Source organism: Thamnophis elegans, chromosome 6, assembly GCF_009769535.1.
Source record: "Thamnophis elegans isolate rThaEle1 chromosome 6, rThaEle1.pri, whole genome shotgun sequence".
Classification (NCBI taxonomy): Eukaryota; Metazoa; Chordata; class Lepidosauria; order Squamata; family Colubridae; genus Thamnophis; species Thamnophis elegans.
The window spans coordinates 51,573,840-51,593,805 of record NC_045546.1 but is presented as its reverse complement, the minus strand read 5'-3'; the positions used below and the strand labels follow the sequence as shown (position 1 = coordinate 51,593,805).

Here is a 19,966-nt window from a genome sequence, read left to right as displayed (position 1 = left end):
GACAACACGTCATGTGACGCTTGACAACTTTTTACTCCTTCACTAAACTGGAGGTGGACATGACAGTGCGTGACTCATCTGAACCGCGAGTTTGACACCCCTGCTGTAAACCACATAGAGTGGGCTGTAAAGCACTATGAAGTAGTATATGTCTAAGTGCTTAATACAAATATTTTCAAGAATTGTACAGCATACCACTCTTAATTCCAGCCATAAGTCTGTTACATTCAAAAAGAAACTTTTATTTACTCATATTTTGGCACAATTTTTTTTAACTTAACTGCTCTCTTGCATATTACCATTTCCACCAATGAGATAAAAGGTACTGCCAATCATTGGCTGAGCTCAACATTAGTACTACATTTTATGTGATGCTTAACACAAGTATTTTAAGAGTTCAGTTTTGGCTTAATATAGAGCTCCCTAGTTTAGGAGACTGGACACCAGATAAATTTGGAACATCAGTCTTAGAGCTTAAAAGATAAAGTGAGAAACCTGTAATACCCATTAATCAGCCATGGTTTTTAATAAAAGTTCGCATTTGATTTTATGGTTGTTCCAATACAGACATACATTTTATATACGTACATTACCAGGAGAAAATAAGGACAATTCTTTCTAATGTATCAATAATTTAAGCAATTTTAATCTTTAAACAGCATAAAGTACCATTAATCTTAGGCTGGATGCCTAATTAAAATTGAATTCTCACTACAATCAAATAACATATTCAGGTAATCCTTGACTTACAACAGTTTCCTTAATGACCATTCAAAGTTACAATGGAACTGAAAAAAGTGACTTATGACCATTTTTCACACAACCAGTGCAGTATCCATATAGTCACGTGATTAAAAATCGGATGCTTAACTGACTTGTATAGTTGTCAATGTACCAGGGTGGCTGTGGTGTGCCAGGGTCAGTGATTACTTTGTGACCTTCTGACAAAGTCAATGGGGAAGCCATATTCACTTAACCGTGTTACTAACAACTGCAGTGATGCACTTAACTTTGGCATACAAAATTATAAAATATGGAAAAATTTGCTTAATAAATGTTTCACTTAGCAACAAAAAATTTGGGCTCAATTATGGTCATTAAGTTGAGAACTAGCTGTAATCAGTTCCTTTTTCCCACTATTTCCTAGGGTTTATAAAAAGTAAGTTGCTTTCTGATAGAAAATGATTTTATATACAATACAAATATATATACATCATAAATTCAGTGCAAAAACAGTATAAAATGTCTAAGAACTCAACATCTCCTCTGAAATCATATGCAAGTATCATGAAAACTATGAAATTATTAAATTGGTAATTAAATGAGTGCCGTACAAGGTTGAGCACTTCAAATCTTGCTGTGATAAGGAAGAAATCCAAGGAAGGTACAATTGTAGTGATTCTAGAAAAGAGAAATGTAGGAACTTACCCCTGCTGCAATTCTGAGTACTCTAATTGCTTATGCAATTGTCTAGGATTCTATATACAGTACTGTTTAAATAAACTTCACAGCAGGAAGAGCATGGAATAACACACCCCTGAAAATCTTTAAATGCTGCTAGTAGCCAGTCCAATTAAATTTTTTTAAAACAAAAAATACAACTGGATCATAGTCTGGTCTGTTAAAGTTAACAGGAAGTAAAATAGTCACACAGCCCAAGTCACAGAAAATTACAATAATTTTAAGTTGTTGCTGTCCCATGAATGTTGGAAGGAAGATCCCAATTAATAAACAGGCTGCAGCTGATCCACCAGACGTAACTAATAGGACCTTAAGTCCATCATGCAAGGAAGTTCTTCTGATTCCATCCTGTTCAAGAAGAGCACAAACTTATTCGAAACACATTATTCCATTCACCAGCTACAGTTGACGGTATTCAATTTTACATTCTTAAGATTGCTCCAAATTAAGAAGTTTAATAATGTAAACATCAAGCTTGTAAATTAAAACCAGGTCAAAAGTATTATGTATCTCTGATATATTTAACAGCATTGAAATTTCAAATGATTTCACTACCTAATTTCATGTCAAATCAACTTATCTTAGTCTATTGCAAAATAATTTAATGAGGTAATGGTGTAAACTATCATTGTTCTGGAGCGGACAAAACTAATCATTAGAAAAATATATATGTATGAGGCAATAGGATTTGTGTTCTAACATTCACACTAAAATTCTAAACATGACAAAACCTATAAAATATTAGGACTTTCTTCCAAATGAAAAACCCCATGCTATGAAAATCAGTTTTTTAATTCACAGTGCTATGCAGATGGATGAGTGGAACTTCCTTAGAAATTGGGTGATCTTGAACAAACAGATAAAATAATTTGATGGTAATGGATAAAGTGTAAATGATGTTAAAATATTTTTCATCATATTATGTATCAACTATGTTCACTGGCAAAACTTGTCAGAATCGTATCATCTTCTGCTTTGGAGGTAACTGAAATAATGTCACAAGGGTCTTCTGCTGCAGAGTTGTGAAATTCTTCAATTGTAATCATTTCGGGGTCATTAAGGTCCTGAAAAAACATTAGCACAGTTAGAAACAATAAAATATATTCATATTTGCTATGATATTGAAATGCAAAATAGTAAACAGAAAAACAATTCATAACATTTATTTGAGGAAAATTCTATTAATTCATAATTCATTCTTTCATTTCATATAAATGTTCATACAGATTTATCTGAAATGGGGTCTTGATTATGTAACCAATTTTATATTTAGAATGTTCAGTTGCAAAAAATTGGATTTTTTAAACAAATGTTATCATTTCTCAGATGTGCCAAATTTTAAACTAATATTTTTGCTCACAGAAATGGGGTCTATTTGCAAGAAGAAAAGAAAGATGAGGGCACATAATCAGGCACTACTATGGAGTGAAGAAAAATGTTTTATGCTCCTGGTGATTCAGATTGTTATTAATCTCTAATTTTAATAATGATGGAATATACCAGAAGGCTTTAAGCATATTAAACATTGATTTATGACAGGGATCTGAAACATCTCTAGGTACAAGAGTTCTATACTAAGTGGTTTTGTATGTCATGTCAAGGATGACATTCAAGAAATGGATCAGACTCAGTTTTATTTCTTTTCTAGTCTTACGATTTGAAATATTTTGACAAGAATAAAATCCCCAAATTAAAATAGCTGTGCAAGGTTTTTTTTCCCATTGGAAGAATCAAAGACTTCCTTTAATACTGTAGCTATCTCTATCATTTTAAAAAAAAGTTCATTTTTTTAATTGGCGGAGGCGCCAATTTGATGTAGAGACTGAGTTCTAATCCCAGTTTAGGCACAAAACCAGCTGGCTGACCATGGGCCAGTCATTTTTAACCCAATGAAGATGGAGATTACAAATCACTTCTAAAAAAAACCTCACTGATAAAACTGCAGGAAGTGTCTAGGCAGTCAGTCTCTGAGAATGGACACAACTGAATGGAAGGGGGAGAAAAGTCAAATATAGGTAGTCCTTGACTTACAATCATTTGTTTAGTGGCGCTAAACAATGGCACTAAAATGATTCATGTCCATTTTTTACACTTATGACCATTGCAGCATTCCATGGTCACATGACCAAAATCTGGACACTTGGCAACCTTATAATAGTTGCAATGTCCTGGAATCGTCTGATTAGCTTTTGTGACCTGACAAACTGGCCTCCCAATTAACCTTCTAACAAAGTCATTGGGGAAGCCAGATTCATTTAACAATCGTGTTATTAACAGCTGCAGTGATTCACTTAACAAATGGGACAAGAAAGGTTGTAAAATGGGGCAAACTGTTTTGCTTAGCAATGGAAATTTTGGGCTCAATTGTGGTTGTGAGTCAAGGAGTTCATTTAATAATGCTGTTCAAAAAGGAAGTTCTCTTGTTTAACAGATCAAAGCGCAAATGAAAGAAGAACGTTTCAAAAGTAAGATGCAGTCAAGGACTCTCTTTTCACATTTGGTAGTCTAGACAAGGATATAAAAGAGAAATGAGAATCTATGCCTTGTAAAAGATTTGTGATGGAGTTTTTTTAATAATCATTAAATTTGTATGTGTGTTTGATTCTTAACAATTCTGCTGCCACAAAAATCAAAAGAAAAAAGAATGGCAAGCAGAATGGTGAGGGATTTCACACTCTCTTGCAAAATGCTTGGGTGAAGAACATTACCCTTCCTGGCTTTTCTAAACAACAACTGAGTGGGAGCCATCTAGTTCTTGAGGTGGTGAGGGATCTTGTTGGAAAGCTTACAGAGAGGGCACATTTCCAGGTTTCTGGGAGAAGGCATTGTGTAATTGAAGGAACCGAGAGTGCACCGGAATTCCATGCAAGATCCAATCAACTGGACAAACATGAGAGCAGGCAATCCCCCAAGTAACTAGGCCTTAATGTTATGTTTTTAAGGGGTGCATGGAGATCTCAAGCTTCTGTTATACTTAACACTTTGCCCTTAATCCTAATGCATAAGAAGATCAGTTCTACTCATTCTGAGTGCTGGATCTAAGATCCTAACAGGCCTTTTGTTTGTTTGTTTGCAAACCTTATCTATGCAACCTAAATATTTGTTTTGGAATTGCTTTGCATGTTTTAAAAATAATATTTAAATAAATACATTCACTTTTATTAACTCATACATCTGTTCTACTTCAATATAGTTTGTACTATTTTATATTAATATTTACTTACAATTCCTAGATTATATAATGTTCTATTTTTTAAAAAAATGTTCTTGGTATGCTAATTCATAGTCCTTATACTTATACACTGTCCTTATACACTGCTGGAATCTAATTTTTAGATTCTCAGTTATCTTACATTTGTCTAGAAATGAAATATAGGACTGAGCTGCATAAATAAAATGAAATAAACTTTAACTAAATACACTCTACAGTAATTTACTATGTAAGCACTACAATGACACTTGAGGCATAGAAGGTCTTGCAAAATAAATAAATAATATACCAGGAAAAAATTTTCAGAAGTAAATACAGATTGCAATTAGTATACACTTTACATTTGATTAGTTCCCATTTACTGAGAAATACTGACTCAATATTAAGCAATTCCATCTAACGTTTTCAAAAAAATCAAGAACGAGTCAAAGAAAGTCTAGAATTGACAGTTATATGCAGAAGTCCCAGCATCCTCATTAAATTGTTTGTTTCAAGTGGACAAAACCTGATACAACATTTACATGAAACAAAGTTAAGCTCAGCAATTTTGATAAAGTAGCCCCTGCCTTTGGGATGTAGATTCTCCCTAAATGATCTGGCTTCACTGCCATATTTATAACCAATCACGATTTCTGTTTAATGCATGATTGAAAAACAAAGTTTAATGATAATGTTAATGGTGTATGTACTTCCTTTGTTTTCAACCTGCACCATTACCTTCAGATCACAATCACAGCAAATATAATGTGTAGGGGTCAAGGTGCAAAAACTGCATGGTTCAGGCTAAAAGAAGCTGCAATGTTAACTCAGAAGACCCACCATCATACATTAACATGTCTCAAGTCCAGCTGTCTGAGTTTACTACGGAATAAAGGATGGAAATGTAAGTGAATTCCAGGAACAGTTTACTACAATCTGATATTATTGCAAGTCAGCAGAAATACATACCTCTGTATAGTGTGTTGGTATTGTTAGAGGAGGTTGCCAAAAGGACTTAATTATATTCTGATATTTCCGAATAATCATTAAAAGCGAAAATACCAAAGCTAGCATTAAAAACACAAATATCAATATCAATATGCAGTGGAGCATTCTTGTTCCGTCTGAAAGACAAAGGGACATTGATAAATTATTAACACATTGAAAGATACATTTGCTACAAAATGGCAGAAACAAATGAAACAAGTTATCAGTTTGTTGGATTACAATATAGTAATACACTGCAAATGAAAGTTCAGAAAATGGTACTATACTATCTGTCTACTAATGAAGAAGTTTCTGTGCAGGAAGTGAAGTGTCAATATAGCTGGAGAAAAATATACAGGACGGGGCAGAAAAAGTATTAGTACAAATCGAATGGGGTTCTTGAACAGTGTTGAGTTATAGGTACTGTTGTTAGAAATTGGTTGGAGGTTAGATAATTATGTACTATATTAGTGCTAACGGAGGGAGGGAGAGACAGAGACACAGAGACAGATAGATTTGAGAAATAGAAGTAATTCCTTCTCATACAGTGAAACATGTCACATTACTTTTCCTTTTTTTAGTTAGGTTTAGGAGCAATCCCAGTGAAATAATCTGCAAACATGAACATTATAGCGGAATACTGTCAAAATGCAGTACATTATGTTTTAAGAAATCGTTACTTTTCATCTTAATCTAATATTTCATGGCAAAAATTTGAACTTGATTTCTACAGAATTCAAGAACAAAAATTTAAACCCCAAGAAAATGAAGAGAATAAGGAAAAAGATTAAAGGGCAAGATAAGAGTACTATATGGACCATCTGAGATACCAAGATCAGTTTCCCACTCAAATTAAAGTGTATTTCATTTAGAAAGTTATAATGAATTGTTCATTACTGCTATAATCTCAAGTAGCATTTTCAGTTAATTTGTATTAAGGTTTATATGTTTCTGTAAAAAAAAAAGACGAGTGGCTTGCACTCTTTTATTACAGTACTACTTTCAAGCACAATTTAAATCTGGATAATCGAACCACAAATGCTATAACAGTAAAATCATAATCATAGCCAATATACAGCCATACTTTTATTGATACAAGAAAAATCAGGTATTTCCTCTTCAGGAGCAACACAATATTCACCCATACTGCAGAAGAACCAGGTCTTGATCACTTTATGGAACAGCAAAAATAAGGACTATCCTTACCTCTATAGAGATGCTATTCCCGGGACTTCCTGTGGTGACGTCACCGTGCTTAGAGCAGAGGGAAGGAAGCTCTCCTAACCTCTAACTCTAACTCCTTCGTTTGGGCTCTTTTTTGAGCACTGTTGATCCTGAAGGGGTCAACAGATTAAAGGGGATACTCTGTAGACGCTGGGGTGATAAGGCAAATCCCCTGCGGATAGGAGAAACCCCCCAAGTGGATGAGGAGATATCCTGCCTTTTGGTTAGGACTGAAACGATGGCCACCGCATAAGAAGGGAGCGAACAGACAGCGAGGCAGTGAAATCGGAATACTTGTTACTATTGCTGACAACCCAAAGAGGAAGGCAACACGAATCTGGCAGAGAGGGTGAGCTGGAAAGAAGAAAGAGCCGGAAGAGAAACTGTTTTTGCAGCTCAATTTTGCCTAAAAGAACTAGAGCAGACACGCGGAGACACTGGGAATAAAGGGACAGCTGGAAGAGTTTAAAGGAATCAGCCACAGTGAAAATGAAATTCCGACATGGACAAACAGGAGTGGAGTGGAAGATAATATTTGCCGAAAAGATTTGGAAAGCTCAAAGAAGAGACTGTTTAACAGCCGGGTTGGTACACTGCCCCTTTTCTTTTCCTGCTCACTTTCCCTTCTGCTGCTTGTTGAATTTATAAGTATTTGACACTTATTTGCCTCGGAGTTTGGAACAGTGCCAGAGACAACAGATAGTGAACTGTATTGGAAAGAGAATTTTGCTGCATAGATAATTAACAGTGAGACTGAGGAAAGGGTGACACCTAGTGGATTGTAAATCCGAACCCTGAAACCGGATGTAAGAAAATCTTTGAAATCTTTGATGATATACACAGAGAGACTAATTACTAGGATTTTTTTTTTTTTAAGAGAACTTTTTTATTTTTCTTTAAAAAAAAAAACAAACACAAATATGTCATCATTTGTCAATCATTAAGACATTGAAATACAATTTTTTTTTTTTGTTGTGTATACCCCTCCCTCCCTCCACCCCCCCCATCCCCCCTCCTCCTTCCCCCCCCGACTTCCCAGAACCCGTACACGGTATGGATTTTTAACTAACACAGTCTAAAATCTATTGAGAAAAAAGAAATAAAGAAATTAATGACATTCTAGATTGAACGTAGCTTCTTCTTATTGAACTAACTTTTAACAGTTTAAATCATTTCTGATCTTAAGCATAGGCTAACTGGAATTTCTTAGTCCCGTATTTATTTTGTATATAGTCAATCCATTTTTTCCAGTCTCGTTTATATCTCTCATTTGAATGATCTTTGAGATATGCCGATATTTTAGCCATTTCAGCTAAGTTTGTTACTTTCAATGTCCATTCTTGGATTGTAGGCAAGTCTTCCTTCTTCCAATATTGCGCCACCAACAGTCTTGCTGCAGTTATCAGGTGCAGAATCAAATTGGTCTCTACCACTGTAAAATCAGTACATATACCTAATAAAAATAACTGAGGAATAAACTTTATCCTTTTTTTAAAAACATTTTGCATGACCCACCATATTTTTATCCAAAATGCCTTAACCTTTTGGCAGGTCCACCATATATGATAATATGTAGAATCGAGAGAACCACACCTCCAACATTTAGGCTGTACATTCGGATACATAGAAGCCAACTTTTTAGGATCTAAATGCCATCTATAAAACATCTTGTAAAATTTTCTCTCAGATTTTGAGCTTGTGTAAATTTCACATTTCTTACCCAAATTCTTTCCCATGTATCCAACATTATTGGTTCCTCAATATTTTGAGCCCATTTTATCATACAATCTTTAACTAATTCTGTTTCCGAATCCATCTGTATTAATACATTATATATCCTCTTTATATGCATTAAGCTTTGATCTCTTATTTGTTTAAACAGATTATCCTCAACTTGAATAAAGCCAATTTTTTGATCTATTTTCCACCTAGCCTGTAATTGCCCATACTGGAACCATGTTTGAACTACCTTCTCCTCTTTTAATACCTCTAAAGATTTTAATTGTAATACCCCCCTTTCCGAGGTAAGAAGCTGTCTGTAAGTAAATCTGTCCTGTTTTTGTGCTGTATTCATATTTTCAATTGCATGTCTAGGAATTGCCCACATGGGTATCTTGTCATTTAATTTATATTGGTATTTCTTCCAAACCCGCAATAAAGCATTTCTCAAAATATGACTTTTAAAGTTCTTATCCAATTTTTTGTTGAATAACAGGTAAGCATGCCAACCAAATACCAGATCGTGTCCCTCAATGTTCAATATTCTATCATTGGTTAAATGAATCCAATCACTAATTACAGATAATGCCACTGCATCATAATATAGTTTTAAATTAGGTAGTTTCAATCCTCCTCTCTCGCGTACATCTTGCATTATTTCATCTTTACCCTCGGCTTCTTTCCTGCCCACACAAATTTGTTGATACCCTTCTGCCATTCTAAAAGGTTCGCATCTTTTTTAAGTATAGGTAACATTTGGAAAAGAAATAAAAATTTTGGTAAAATGTTCATTTTCACTGCCGCTATCCTGCCCAGCAAAGATAAGTGCAATTTCTCCCATTTTTTCATCTCTGTCTGTATGCTATGCCAAAGTGGTCATAATTATGCTTATATAATTTCCCATTTGAAGTTAAAATGTTAACTCCAAGATATTTGACTTTTTTAACTACCTCACATCCTAGCATCACTCCTAATTCTTCCTTTTGTTTAATATTCATATTTATAGCTAATATTTTGGTTTTTCCAAATTACTAAATTACTAAATTAATTAATTACTAGGATTGAATGCTTGCATTATTGATAAAATTGAGAGACATTTATTGATATAAGATAATAGTGTAATTTATAATTCTGATATAGACCAAAAACCAAATAATCAAATAGGATAGAATACTACATAGGAATGTTCAGGGATTGAAATGTGATATTAAGGACAGTTAATTATTGTTGAATATTGAAATATACAATTATTTATATCATAGATATTACTGACAAGGTAGAAGTAAAAGTAAACTATGCAATTGTAGGCAAGGATATACAGGGGGATAAAAAATGGCTTCAGCAAAATTAATGAAAAAAACTACACCCAATGTGATCTCTGCAACACCCCCCCTCCTCAAATCAAATCAAAGATCAATTGAGAGCGTGTTGGGGTTGGAGAAAGGTGATAAGATAGCAGAAACAGTGGGACCAGCTCCAACGATGCAGAGTATGCAATCAATCCTCCAGATGATACAAGAGACACTGGCAAAAAGCCAAGAAGTGACAAATACTAACCATGAGGAAACAAGGAGGAATCATGAAGAAATGAAAAATGAAATGGGAGAATTGAAAGGAACTATTAAGATGGTAGATGATAAAATTGAAAAGATACAGAATGCCTTAACAATCAATGAACAGAAAATCCAGTGTATGGAAGAAAAAATAGAACATTCAGACCAGAAGATGGAAAAAATGAAATTGGAATATAAGCAAATTAATAAAGATTTAGAACTATCATTAATTCGACTGGAAAATGAAAGAGCTGCATTCTACCTAAGATTCCAAAACATACCGGAAGAGAAGGGGGAGGACGTGAAAGAAAAAGTAACTAAAATTCTCACTGAATCTCTTAAAGTGAGAGGAGACATTGATGAGGCTTATAGGGTGCATACTAATTATGCCAGAAGACATGGACTCCCGAGGGAAGTGCATGTAAGATTTGCTAAAAAAAACGAGAGATGAAGTGTACAAAAAAACTAGAGAAGAGACAATTACTCTACAGGGAAAAGAGTTGATCACGCTCAAACAGATTCCACAAAGAATTCGGGAACAACGTAGGCAGTACCAATTCTTAACAAACCAGTTAAATAAAAACAGAATAAGGTACAGATGGTTGGTACCAGAAGGGGTTCTAGTATCTTGGCAAGGAAAAAAGATAGAAGATAGAAAATACAGAGGATGCACAGAAACTCTATGAAGAATTCCGCAAGAGAGAAATAGAAAAAGGAAGCAAGGAGGAACTGGAAAGTGGAGGTCAAGAGGAAGAAACATCAGAACATAACGAAAGAAACAGGAGAGAAGAACAGAGGCATGAAAGAGAGAGAGCAGAGAAGGAACGGACGAGAGGGAAAAGTCAGATACAAACCAGAAGCAAAAAAAAAAAAAAAACAACCCCTAGTTAAAGATGATCAAGAAACAACAACTATCTCGATAAATTTGAATGGACTGAATGCTGGCATATAGACTATAGAATGAAAGAGAAAAAAGAAAGAAAGAAAGAAAGGAAGGAAGGAAGGAAGGAAGGAAGGAAGGAAGGAAGGAAGGAAGGAAGGAAGGAAATGAAATTATATGGGATTGTGGAAATACCATCCCCAAGAAAATATAAATTGAGATTTGAAAGAGACACTATAACAATAGAAAAAGAAAGGGAGGGAAGAAGGAAGGAGAGGAGGAAGGAAGTAGTGAAAAGAGGGAAGAAAAAGGGGAAAGGAGAGGAGGATGAAAGGGAGAGAAAGAGAAGGAGAGATAGTAGGGAAGGAAGAGGAAGAGTGGAGGAGAGGTAAGGGAAGAAGAAAGAGATAAGGAAAGGTGGGTAGAAGGGAGAGTAAGAGAAAGAGAGGAGGGAGGAAGGGGAAAAAAGAGAAGGAGAGAGAGTAGGAGGGGGAAGAGAGAGGGTAAGAGTAGGAGAGAGGTAAGGGAAGGAAGAAGGGGAAGGAGAGGAGGTAGGAAGGAAGTAGAGAAGGAAGGGAGAGAGAAAAGAAGAGAAAGAAAAAATAAGGTGGTGTCATAATAGATGCTTGGGTTGGTAAACAATACAACCCAAACTGTACTTTATAATCTCTTAAATGGAATAACAATAGTATAAGATTGGCAAAGAAAAAGAATAACCATGTGAATGTTTACCTGGAATTGTATGTATAAATAGCACATTAGAGATAAACAATATTTGGTTATAAATAGCTAACTATGGAAAGGGAAAACACTAACTGCAAAGAAACCGATACAGAACTGTATGATATATGATGGAACTTCTTGTTCCTATGTTGTCTTAAGTCATGTGTTTGTTCTTGTTGATGTGTTTATGTGTGTAAAATAAAAACATATATATATCCCTTCTACCCACCTTTCCTTATATATATATATAGTGTCACAACCCCTGGTAATCCCCAATTATGGGAGGAAGCTAACAGCTTCCATTATCTGTCAATCGGCTCGTCACAAGAGTCCATCACGACAGAAACCCAATATTTTTACTGTTGCCTTTGTTACAGATTTTGTGTTATATTTGTGCTGATAAATAAATAAATGGAGACTAGTATAGATCTATTTCAAGCTATTTAGCTCTCATCAGCTAGCCATACCCTTTCTGGGATTTGAACCTGTGCTATATTACATCTTAGGCAAACGTCTTAGTCATTCAGCCACAAGTTCTCCTCCTTATCAGCTGAAGCCAGGGAAGAAGGTATATCAGAAGCTGATAAGGAGGAGAACTAAAGGATACCAGGGGTTGTGACTTTAAATATATATATACATACACACACACACACACACACACACACACACACACATATATATATATATGCTATTCCCTAGGAGTAGGGCTGATACAGAGAAGGATCTCTGATATTATTTAAAGGCTGAGATGCAAGGAAACCTCAACAAGGAGGCAGAGAAGTTGCGATGAGATATGGGACACATGTACTCAATAAAGAAGACTGGATATTTGAGGCTAAGCCTCACTTCCTCTTCTGATCTTGTCTTAAGGCCAGGTTATGTTACTCCTACCAATAGTGATCCTGGCCACTGTTTTTGAATGGCAGGGCAATTATAATAAATCTCTTACTTATTATCATATTAGACTGGTTTGTATTTCCAAGACCTGGTTGCTGAGGAGAATTTGGTATCAGTCATGTTTCCATGGCAGGAGAGATGATTTAAACAAAAAATAACCAGTGGGTGCAATCTATTCCTTTAATTCTGCATCTACATAATTATACATTAATTAAATAGTAATACATACCTGTGATTGTAGTCTTTGCACAATGAATACCACTTTTTTCTCCTTCGAGTCCATGCAGTCTTGCTTGTATCCTAAAGCAATATGTAGTTCGTTCTTTTAGATCCTTAAATTTGTGTACAGTATTCATGGTTTGCTGTATAATAATAATAACAATTAAAACATTATTATATATTTCCTGTTATTCAAATTATAGCCCTTTCATATTAATTTCAGAAGTACAGCTGTTTTAGTTCATGGTGGGTTCATTGTAGGTATTTATCTGCAATACTGTGAGTTGAATCTAGGGATAGACAATCCCCAGCCCTCATGGATTTCCCCAGAATCCTACTCTTGGCCTTCAGGTAGCTCTCAGTAGATAAAGTCAACATTTTTATTATGTGTAGAGGAATTATATCCAATATTTTTAATTGGAATGGGGGAGGGGTGAATTTAAGGAGCACTGTTTGCAAGATTTAAGATACTCCTTTGCCAATTAAAAGATAGATCTGAAATATTTTGCTTTAATATTCCTAATAAAGGTACAATGCCTCCTGAAGCCCTCAGGCAAAACAAAAAGATGTTATGGACCTCCCAGATTGAAAAGATTACCCACCCCCAAATCAATTATTTTTGTAGAACTCTCTCCAAAATTTATTGTGACTGCCAAAAACCTATATTCCAGAATATCTGAAATAACTACTTTTAAATTCTAAGCAATTAGGATAAAGGAAGGTAGAGAAAATAGAAGATATGTTTTTATTTTGGGGATAACAAACATATTATAAATCCTTAGGCTATTTATGATCAACTATATACTAAGCAGTGATCATTGCTTAGTAAATAGTTGATCATAAATAGCCTAAGGATTTATAATATGTTTGTTATTCCCAAAATCAAAAGTGCTCAAAGGGCTGCCTATCCCATCTATGCCCTTTGTAATATATCTTCTATTTTCTCAACTTTCCATGCCACATTGGTTATGGCTTTCTATAAAATGTCACAGCAGGTAGTAGCATCTTGTCAATCACATCCAACCTCAGAAAAGTAAGAAGGGTTGGATTTGGTTAATAGTCCAGAGAAGTAAGAAAAAAAGTTCTAAAACGGTGTCAGGGACAAACTTTTTATATTTTAAAAGCAACATGGATGTATTGAATTTGAGGTAGATTTTCCTCTGGACATGGATGTTTGTGAGCCTCTGTCAAGGAATGAAAGCGGATCTCTAATTTCAAGTTTAAAAAAATCTTGTTATACAACCTACTGGGATTATCCCATCTAGATAAGAAGAAACTCTGTAGATAGTTGGAAAAGCTTTAGTAATGTCTAGGTTGTTTGTAATTACAAAGGATGTGAGACCAATAATATGAAAAATCAAGTGATCAGTCATATATAGGTAAGCAGCCACAGAAACTGAATAAATAAGTAAAACCTCCCAGCCTCTGCCTCCTAATTCTTATCATCACTTTTATTTATTAAATTTATCTAAAGCATTTATATAGACAACCATATTTCAACCATTTCTACCAGTAGTACGCATTAATAAAAAAATTAAGATATATAAAATCAATTTAAAACTATTAAAGACAACCAGTTAAACATTAAAAAATAACAAATGTGTTATCTATCTATCTATCTATCTATCTATCTATCCATCTTTCTATCATCTATCTGTCTATCTATCTATCTATCTATCTATTTATCTATCACCTATTTATTTTTCGTATTTCTAGACTACTCTTCTCCCTCAAAGAGTAACTGTAGGCAGTGCAAGTGTCCAGCACAATATTGGCACACACACATATTTAAACTGATAAAATTAATTCATAATTCACTCATCTCCAGCTGTGAGGCCTGGTTCCTAGTAGTCCGTAGCCTGGGGGTTGGGGACGCCTAATGTAATGTATTTGTTTTTATTACTAAATGAATTATTAAGAATGTTATTATAAATTGCTTTGACCTGCAACAGTATGGGTAATGATATAAACATAAGTAAGAGATTAACAGATTTATTCAAATATTTCCTAACAACTCTTATCAGTTTATCAAGGAAAGACAAGTACTTACTGCTTTATTTTCTGAATTCTCCCAATAGATTGTATAGTCAAATGAAGAGAAATTACTTCTTTTCTCAAAGGGAGGCAAGAAACTTATAAGAATTGTGTTAGCTTCCGAGGTTACATTTATTTTTCTCGGCGGTCCTATAATGGCTAAAATAAATAATTTTAATTTAATTAAACCATTATTTTAATCAAACATCATGTCACCATTATTTTAATCAAATATACATAAGAAACTTGTATTTGAGAGTATTTGCATTCAAAAAGAAATGCTTACTTTCAATATTTTCTGCCACTGTCATTTAATACATAGAATAAACCCCACCATTCATCTAGAACCTGAAGGCAACATAAATGGGAGACCCCTGTGAATTGAGTTTAGCATTTTCTGCTGTAGTCTACATTAACAACTATCCAACACTGGATCATATCTTGTATAAAGAATTTGGTATTTTCTAATAGTACTGGTTCTAGATTTTAAGTTCCTTTTTCACCATAAAAGCTCACTGGATGACTCAGAATAAATCATCCCATAAGATTATTGTTGTGGAAGTGAAAAGTACATAGGACACCCCGAGTTTCTGAAGGAAAAGGGGGATATAAATCTCACAAATGAATCAATCAAAACCTAAATAATATTATAGAAGGTATGATGACAAGAGAAGCAACAGCAATAATGGGAAAAATTCACATGTCTTTAATTGTATAGAATATTTAAGATAGGCTAATTATTCATATAACACTCCATCATACGTTCTTCTGACAAATGATGAAAATCTTATCATTCCACCATGCAATGGTTATATGACATCGTCTAAAATTTTCTTGCACAAGGGATAATGTACCAATAAAACACATGAATATTTTTGGGGGGCTGAAAAAGGTACGTCAGTGAACCTGTCTGAAGCAGCATGAGTAAGAGATGTGGAATATAGATAATTGTGAGCAATATGTCTCTATGAAATGAAATGTACAATTCTGCTTCTAGCATACTTTTATGAATAGCTGTATATTGTTATGATAAATAAGCCTCATTCCTTTTTTAAAAAAAAGCTTATTGACAAGTTTTTATGAAAGAGTCAATTTCATAAAATGCCTCTGGATCTTAGTGATGCCCTGATAAATTATTCAGTCTCTGAGATAAAATCAAGATTTGGTATTATTGTATAGGCCCAATCTTGGTTCTATTGCCCACAGTTTTTGCTTTCACATATGAAATGACTAAGAGAAACATTTAATCAGAGGCTTAATTCATCAATAAATAACAAGGTATAAATAAAACATACTATCTTTTTGAGCAACAAAGGAATCTGTTTCACTCCATTCAGATTTTAAGTTGCCTTCTTCAGCTCTAACCCGCAAAATAATTCTAAGAGAATTCTTGATAGACTCAAAATCACATTCAGGTTTTGTGATATCTCTGCAGTTCACTTTTTCCCATGTTCGGTCAGAAGGTCTGCAATATAATACAAAGACAGTAGAATTCCTTAGTGGTGTAATCTGAATGACAGCATATGATAAAGAATAGTAATTTATATTTGATATTTGACAACTGTTTACTTACAAGCAACGCTGAACCCTGTAAAACACTGGGCCATTGATTCCCTTAACTGGAGACCAGCTCAATACATTCTGAAAATTATATGATTTAATTGTCAAATTCTGGGGTGCTGGTAGGGAGAGAGAAAATCCTAAAAAGGCAAAGAAACAAGAGATGCTAAAAGGAATAAAAATATAATATCCACAATTCACCATACTCCAAAACACTTCAATGGTGAGGTGAGTTGGCCATTACTGATGCAGTTATAATACTGAATGCTGGAGAGAATAATTAATCTTATTGTCAGTGTGCCATATTTTTATACCAACCTATTTCTGGTGATTCAAAGCAATTTACATAAAACTTAATATTCCCAATAATTACAAATGTGAACCTATTTAAAGCCTATCAGGGTAATTTCTACTGTTTTGCAAAACACAAGCAAGGTGGAGACTCTCCTTCCTTCAAGGTTAAAGTATCCACTACTCCCTCAATCTCTCATGAAGTGGCATGCATGGGGGAGGGACAGGAGAAAGCTACCATGGGTGCCAAGGTTAAAATCAGTGCATTTAATTGAATCCCAATTAGTGTTAGATCTGTCACAATGGTAGCTTCAGATACCTTTTCCAACTTGAATTCTGGAGATAGAGAGACTGAAAAGAGAGAGGGCATTGGGAGGTATAGATAGAAAGATAGATCCAAAAGAAGGATGGTATCCAAGGAAATTATCCAACTGTCAGAATGGCATGGTTAGAAATAAATAGCTGTTGCCATGGGAAGTTAACAGTGTACAAATACTTTGTAAAATATGAACTTACTAGAAATATCTTGCTGTGAGAACTAATATAGTATTTTAAAACTCAAGGTTGAAAAAAAAAAATATTTGGAAGCAGTGAAAAATAGGTAAAGTTCCAGTAACCATAAATTGGCAGCATTCAAGTTAAGCTTCTCCTTTCTTAACACAGACCTTCACAAAATGCTCATGAAACTTTAGGGTTCTGAGGTACACAGATTGAAAAATATTAAACATCTTTATTTACATAGGTTGTGCATGTTAGTTAATGCTCGTGGTGATTTTTACTGCTTGCATGATTTTTAATTGCTTTTTGAGTAGATTTTATTTATTTTGTTTGTTTTTCATTTTGGGAAATTTAGCCTAACAGCACAGACTGAGGGAGGGAAGCTCTTCCCAAAATATCGATGCAGATTATTTTGACAACTACATTCCCTAAAACATGATGCATCAAGACAAGTAATTATAATTCATAGACGTATGGTACATGTTACAATCAGCTCTATATCCGACACCTCATTTTTAATCTACCTACTCACTGTAATCCATTCATCAGCTTTTGTAGTCTTACTGAAATCACTCATTTATTTTGAAAGTGTCTATATAACCACTTAAAGGGGCAAATATCTGTACTGCTAGCATTCATAGCAATCCTACAGGTCAATTTAGTTCTCATCCCATTGTCCCATAAATGTGCTTAAATAACAATATTCATGACTAAGTAGGCTTATGATGCAGCTCTAGATCACTACCCATTTTAAAAAATAGGTAGATTCAGAACTTTATAGAGCAGTATCACTTTTTCAAAGAAGCAGCCCAAACTTCTCAAACCTTATCAAAAGTATCCTCTTCTCCCCATAAATTCGCCATTTTTCAATCCAAGCAGCCGACCGTTGCCTTTAAGACAAGCCTTCCTCTACTCTACAGTTGTAAAGTCTCTGTACCGACCTTTGATTTTATAATCTATCATTTATTTGTTTGTTTGTCTTATCGCCTAAGATTAGACATGAACTCATAAGAGACTGTTGGAAAGAGATAGCAACCTTATTGAGATGCTGAAAAATTCAGCCCATTCCTTGTGGGGGATTAAAAAAAAAACACACTATCTATCTAATTAAAAGGCACAAGAACCTCCAGACTCCGTCTCCCAGGACCGCTCCAGCCACCCGCCAACGCTATTTTTACACGCCTTGGAAAGTACCTCCCAGCCCCTGACAACTACCTTCGCCAACTGCGGAAAGCAGCGGCCTCCACAGGAAGAGGAACAGTAGCCATTCGCCGAGGGATAACATGCCGTCTGCACTTCCTCTGCTCACGCGCCTCCTGAAGGGGTAAGCAGCGATTCTCCCGGCTCGTGCGCCATTCTTTGCACCCCAATATCGTCAAGCCGCGACAGCTCCAGCTCCCGTAGGAGCCTGTCGGCGACACCCGTCAGCTTCCCGAACGAGGGTGGAGGCGGAACTGCGGAGGCGGCGCAAAAGGCGGCGCAAAAACTCAGGCTTTTGCTTCCTATTCCGCAGGGTCGGAAGTTCACAGCCCGGGAGTGAAGCACCGGGAGAAGCAACGGGAGACGGTCGAGTGCTCATGTGGAACTTGTGGAAGCTGCCTTGCCTTTTCCTGCAGCGCTGTAACTCCAGGGACGAAATGTGAGGTGCCTCTGGCTCTTGCAAACCCATTTGGACTACCATTCCATGATTCCTGACTTGGCGTGCTCAGACTGATGGGAAGTGGAATCCAACATTAAGAAAGCCACCGATTCCCTGCCTTGAAATGTAACGTTGTGCATTGTAGTACATACCTCAAAGGTGCTTTTTCACCATTCAGTTGTGACTGAATGGTGGGAAATGGAAGGATTAAAGTCAGAGTTGAAGAAGCTTCTTGCCTGAGAAGCGAAACGTCTTCAAAGAAAACAAGAAAGTCCAGTTGCCTCTTGAAAAAGCACCTTTGGGACAACCATGACCTGGATGACTGAGAAGCTCTATGGACATGTGGGGTACATAGTCCCTTTATTAGCGCTGATTTGCATGGATGCATTAAAATATTTATTTGAGGCATATGCATTTTCATTCTTTTTGTTAACGATTTGGTGTGATGGGTATAAACAGAAAAGTGTAGTCTAAATTATGTAGAACTGTGCAGCAGATTCGCGTCCGGGGCAGCGGTCCGACTACGTGCAGAGACTTTGGGGGAAATCACCCTGGCGATAGCTCCACTTCTGCAACTTGCCGCTTGCGGTTTTAGGCTCGATACATGTCATGCGCTCTTCTTAGGGAGTTTCTGCTTGCAAAGGCACCTTGCGACTCAAGTCTGTCTGGGAGAAGGTGCCGTTGCCAAGCGGCTCAGTCACATCATGTTTTGCATAACAACTATTACGCATAACAACGGAGATTGTGGCCCCAATTAGAGCTGTAACCCAAGGACTACTTGTTCAATTAAGGAATTGCTTTCTTTTGAGAGAAACACCTTATTGAGAGAAGCAACATTAGATTCAATAACAACCCCTTTGTTATAGGCTTGCCCACCTCAAGGAAGGCTATCTTTTGAAGAACAAGAGCAGGTTGCTATTCTCTCTCTCTCTCTCTCTCTCTCTCTCTCTCTCTCTCTCTCTCTCTCCCTCCCTCCCTCCCTCCCTCCCTCCCTCCCTCTGTGTGTTCCAGCATAACTCTGGAATGCCTTGAGCAATTTCAACTAAACTTGGTACACAGATGACTTACTCTCTGGAAACAAATACAGTGAG

General features: G+C 35.7%; 1 protein-coding gene across 1 annotated transcript; it reads right to left on the bottom strand.

Annotated features, from left to right (window-relative positions):
- Positions 1-2,161: 2,161 nt before the first annotated feature.
- LOC116510102 (interferon gamma receptor 2-like) lies at positions 2,162-18,724 on the bottom strand. The gene is made up of 7 exons (XM_032219496.1): positions 18,452-18,724; positions 16,461-16,587; positions 16,183-16,352; positions 14,904-15,046; positions 12,864-12,996; positions 5,621-5,775; positions 2,162-2,525 (listed from the first exon to the last, which is right to left on the bottom strand). Exons 1-7 carry the CDS (start codon positions 18,519-18,521, stop codon positions 2,388-2,390), a joined length of 936 nt encoding a protein of 311 aa, XP_032075387.1. The 5' UTR covers positions 18,522-18,724; the 3' UTR covers positions 2,162-2,387.
- Between the last annotated feature and the right edge of the window lie 1,242 nt (positions 18,725-19,966).

What these genes read in the sequence shown, in the direction of transcription:
- LOC116510102 (XM_032219496.1), bottom strand. Translation starts at nt 18,521, where the DNA reads ATGTTATCCCTCGGCGAATGGCTACTGTTCCTCTTCCTGTGGAGGCCG. An exon ending in GCTTTCCGCAGTTGGCGAAG is followed by an intron (nt 16,588 to 18,451) that starts GTAGTTGTCAGG and finishes TTGCCTTTTTAG; the next exon opens with GATTTTCTCTCTCCCTACCA. An exon ending in TGCAAAGACTACAATCACAG is followed by an intron (nt 5,776 to 12,863) that starts GTATGTATTACT and finishes TTTGTCTTTCAG; the next exon opens with ACGGAACAAGAATGCTCCAC.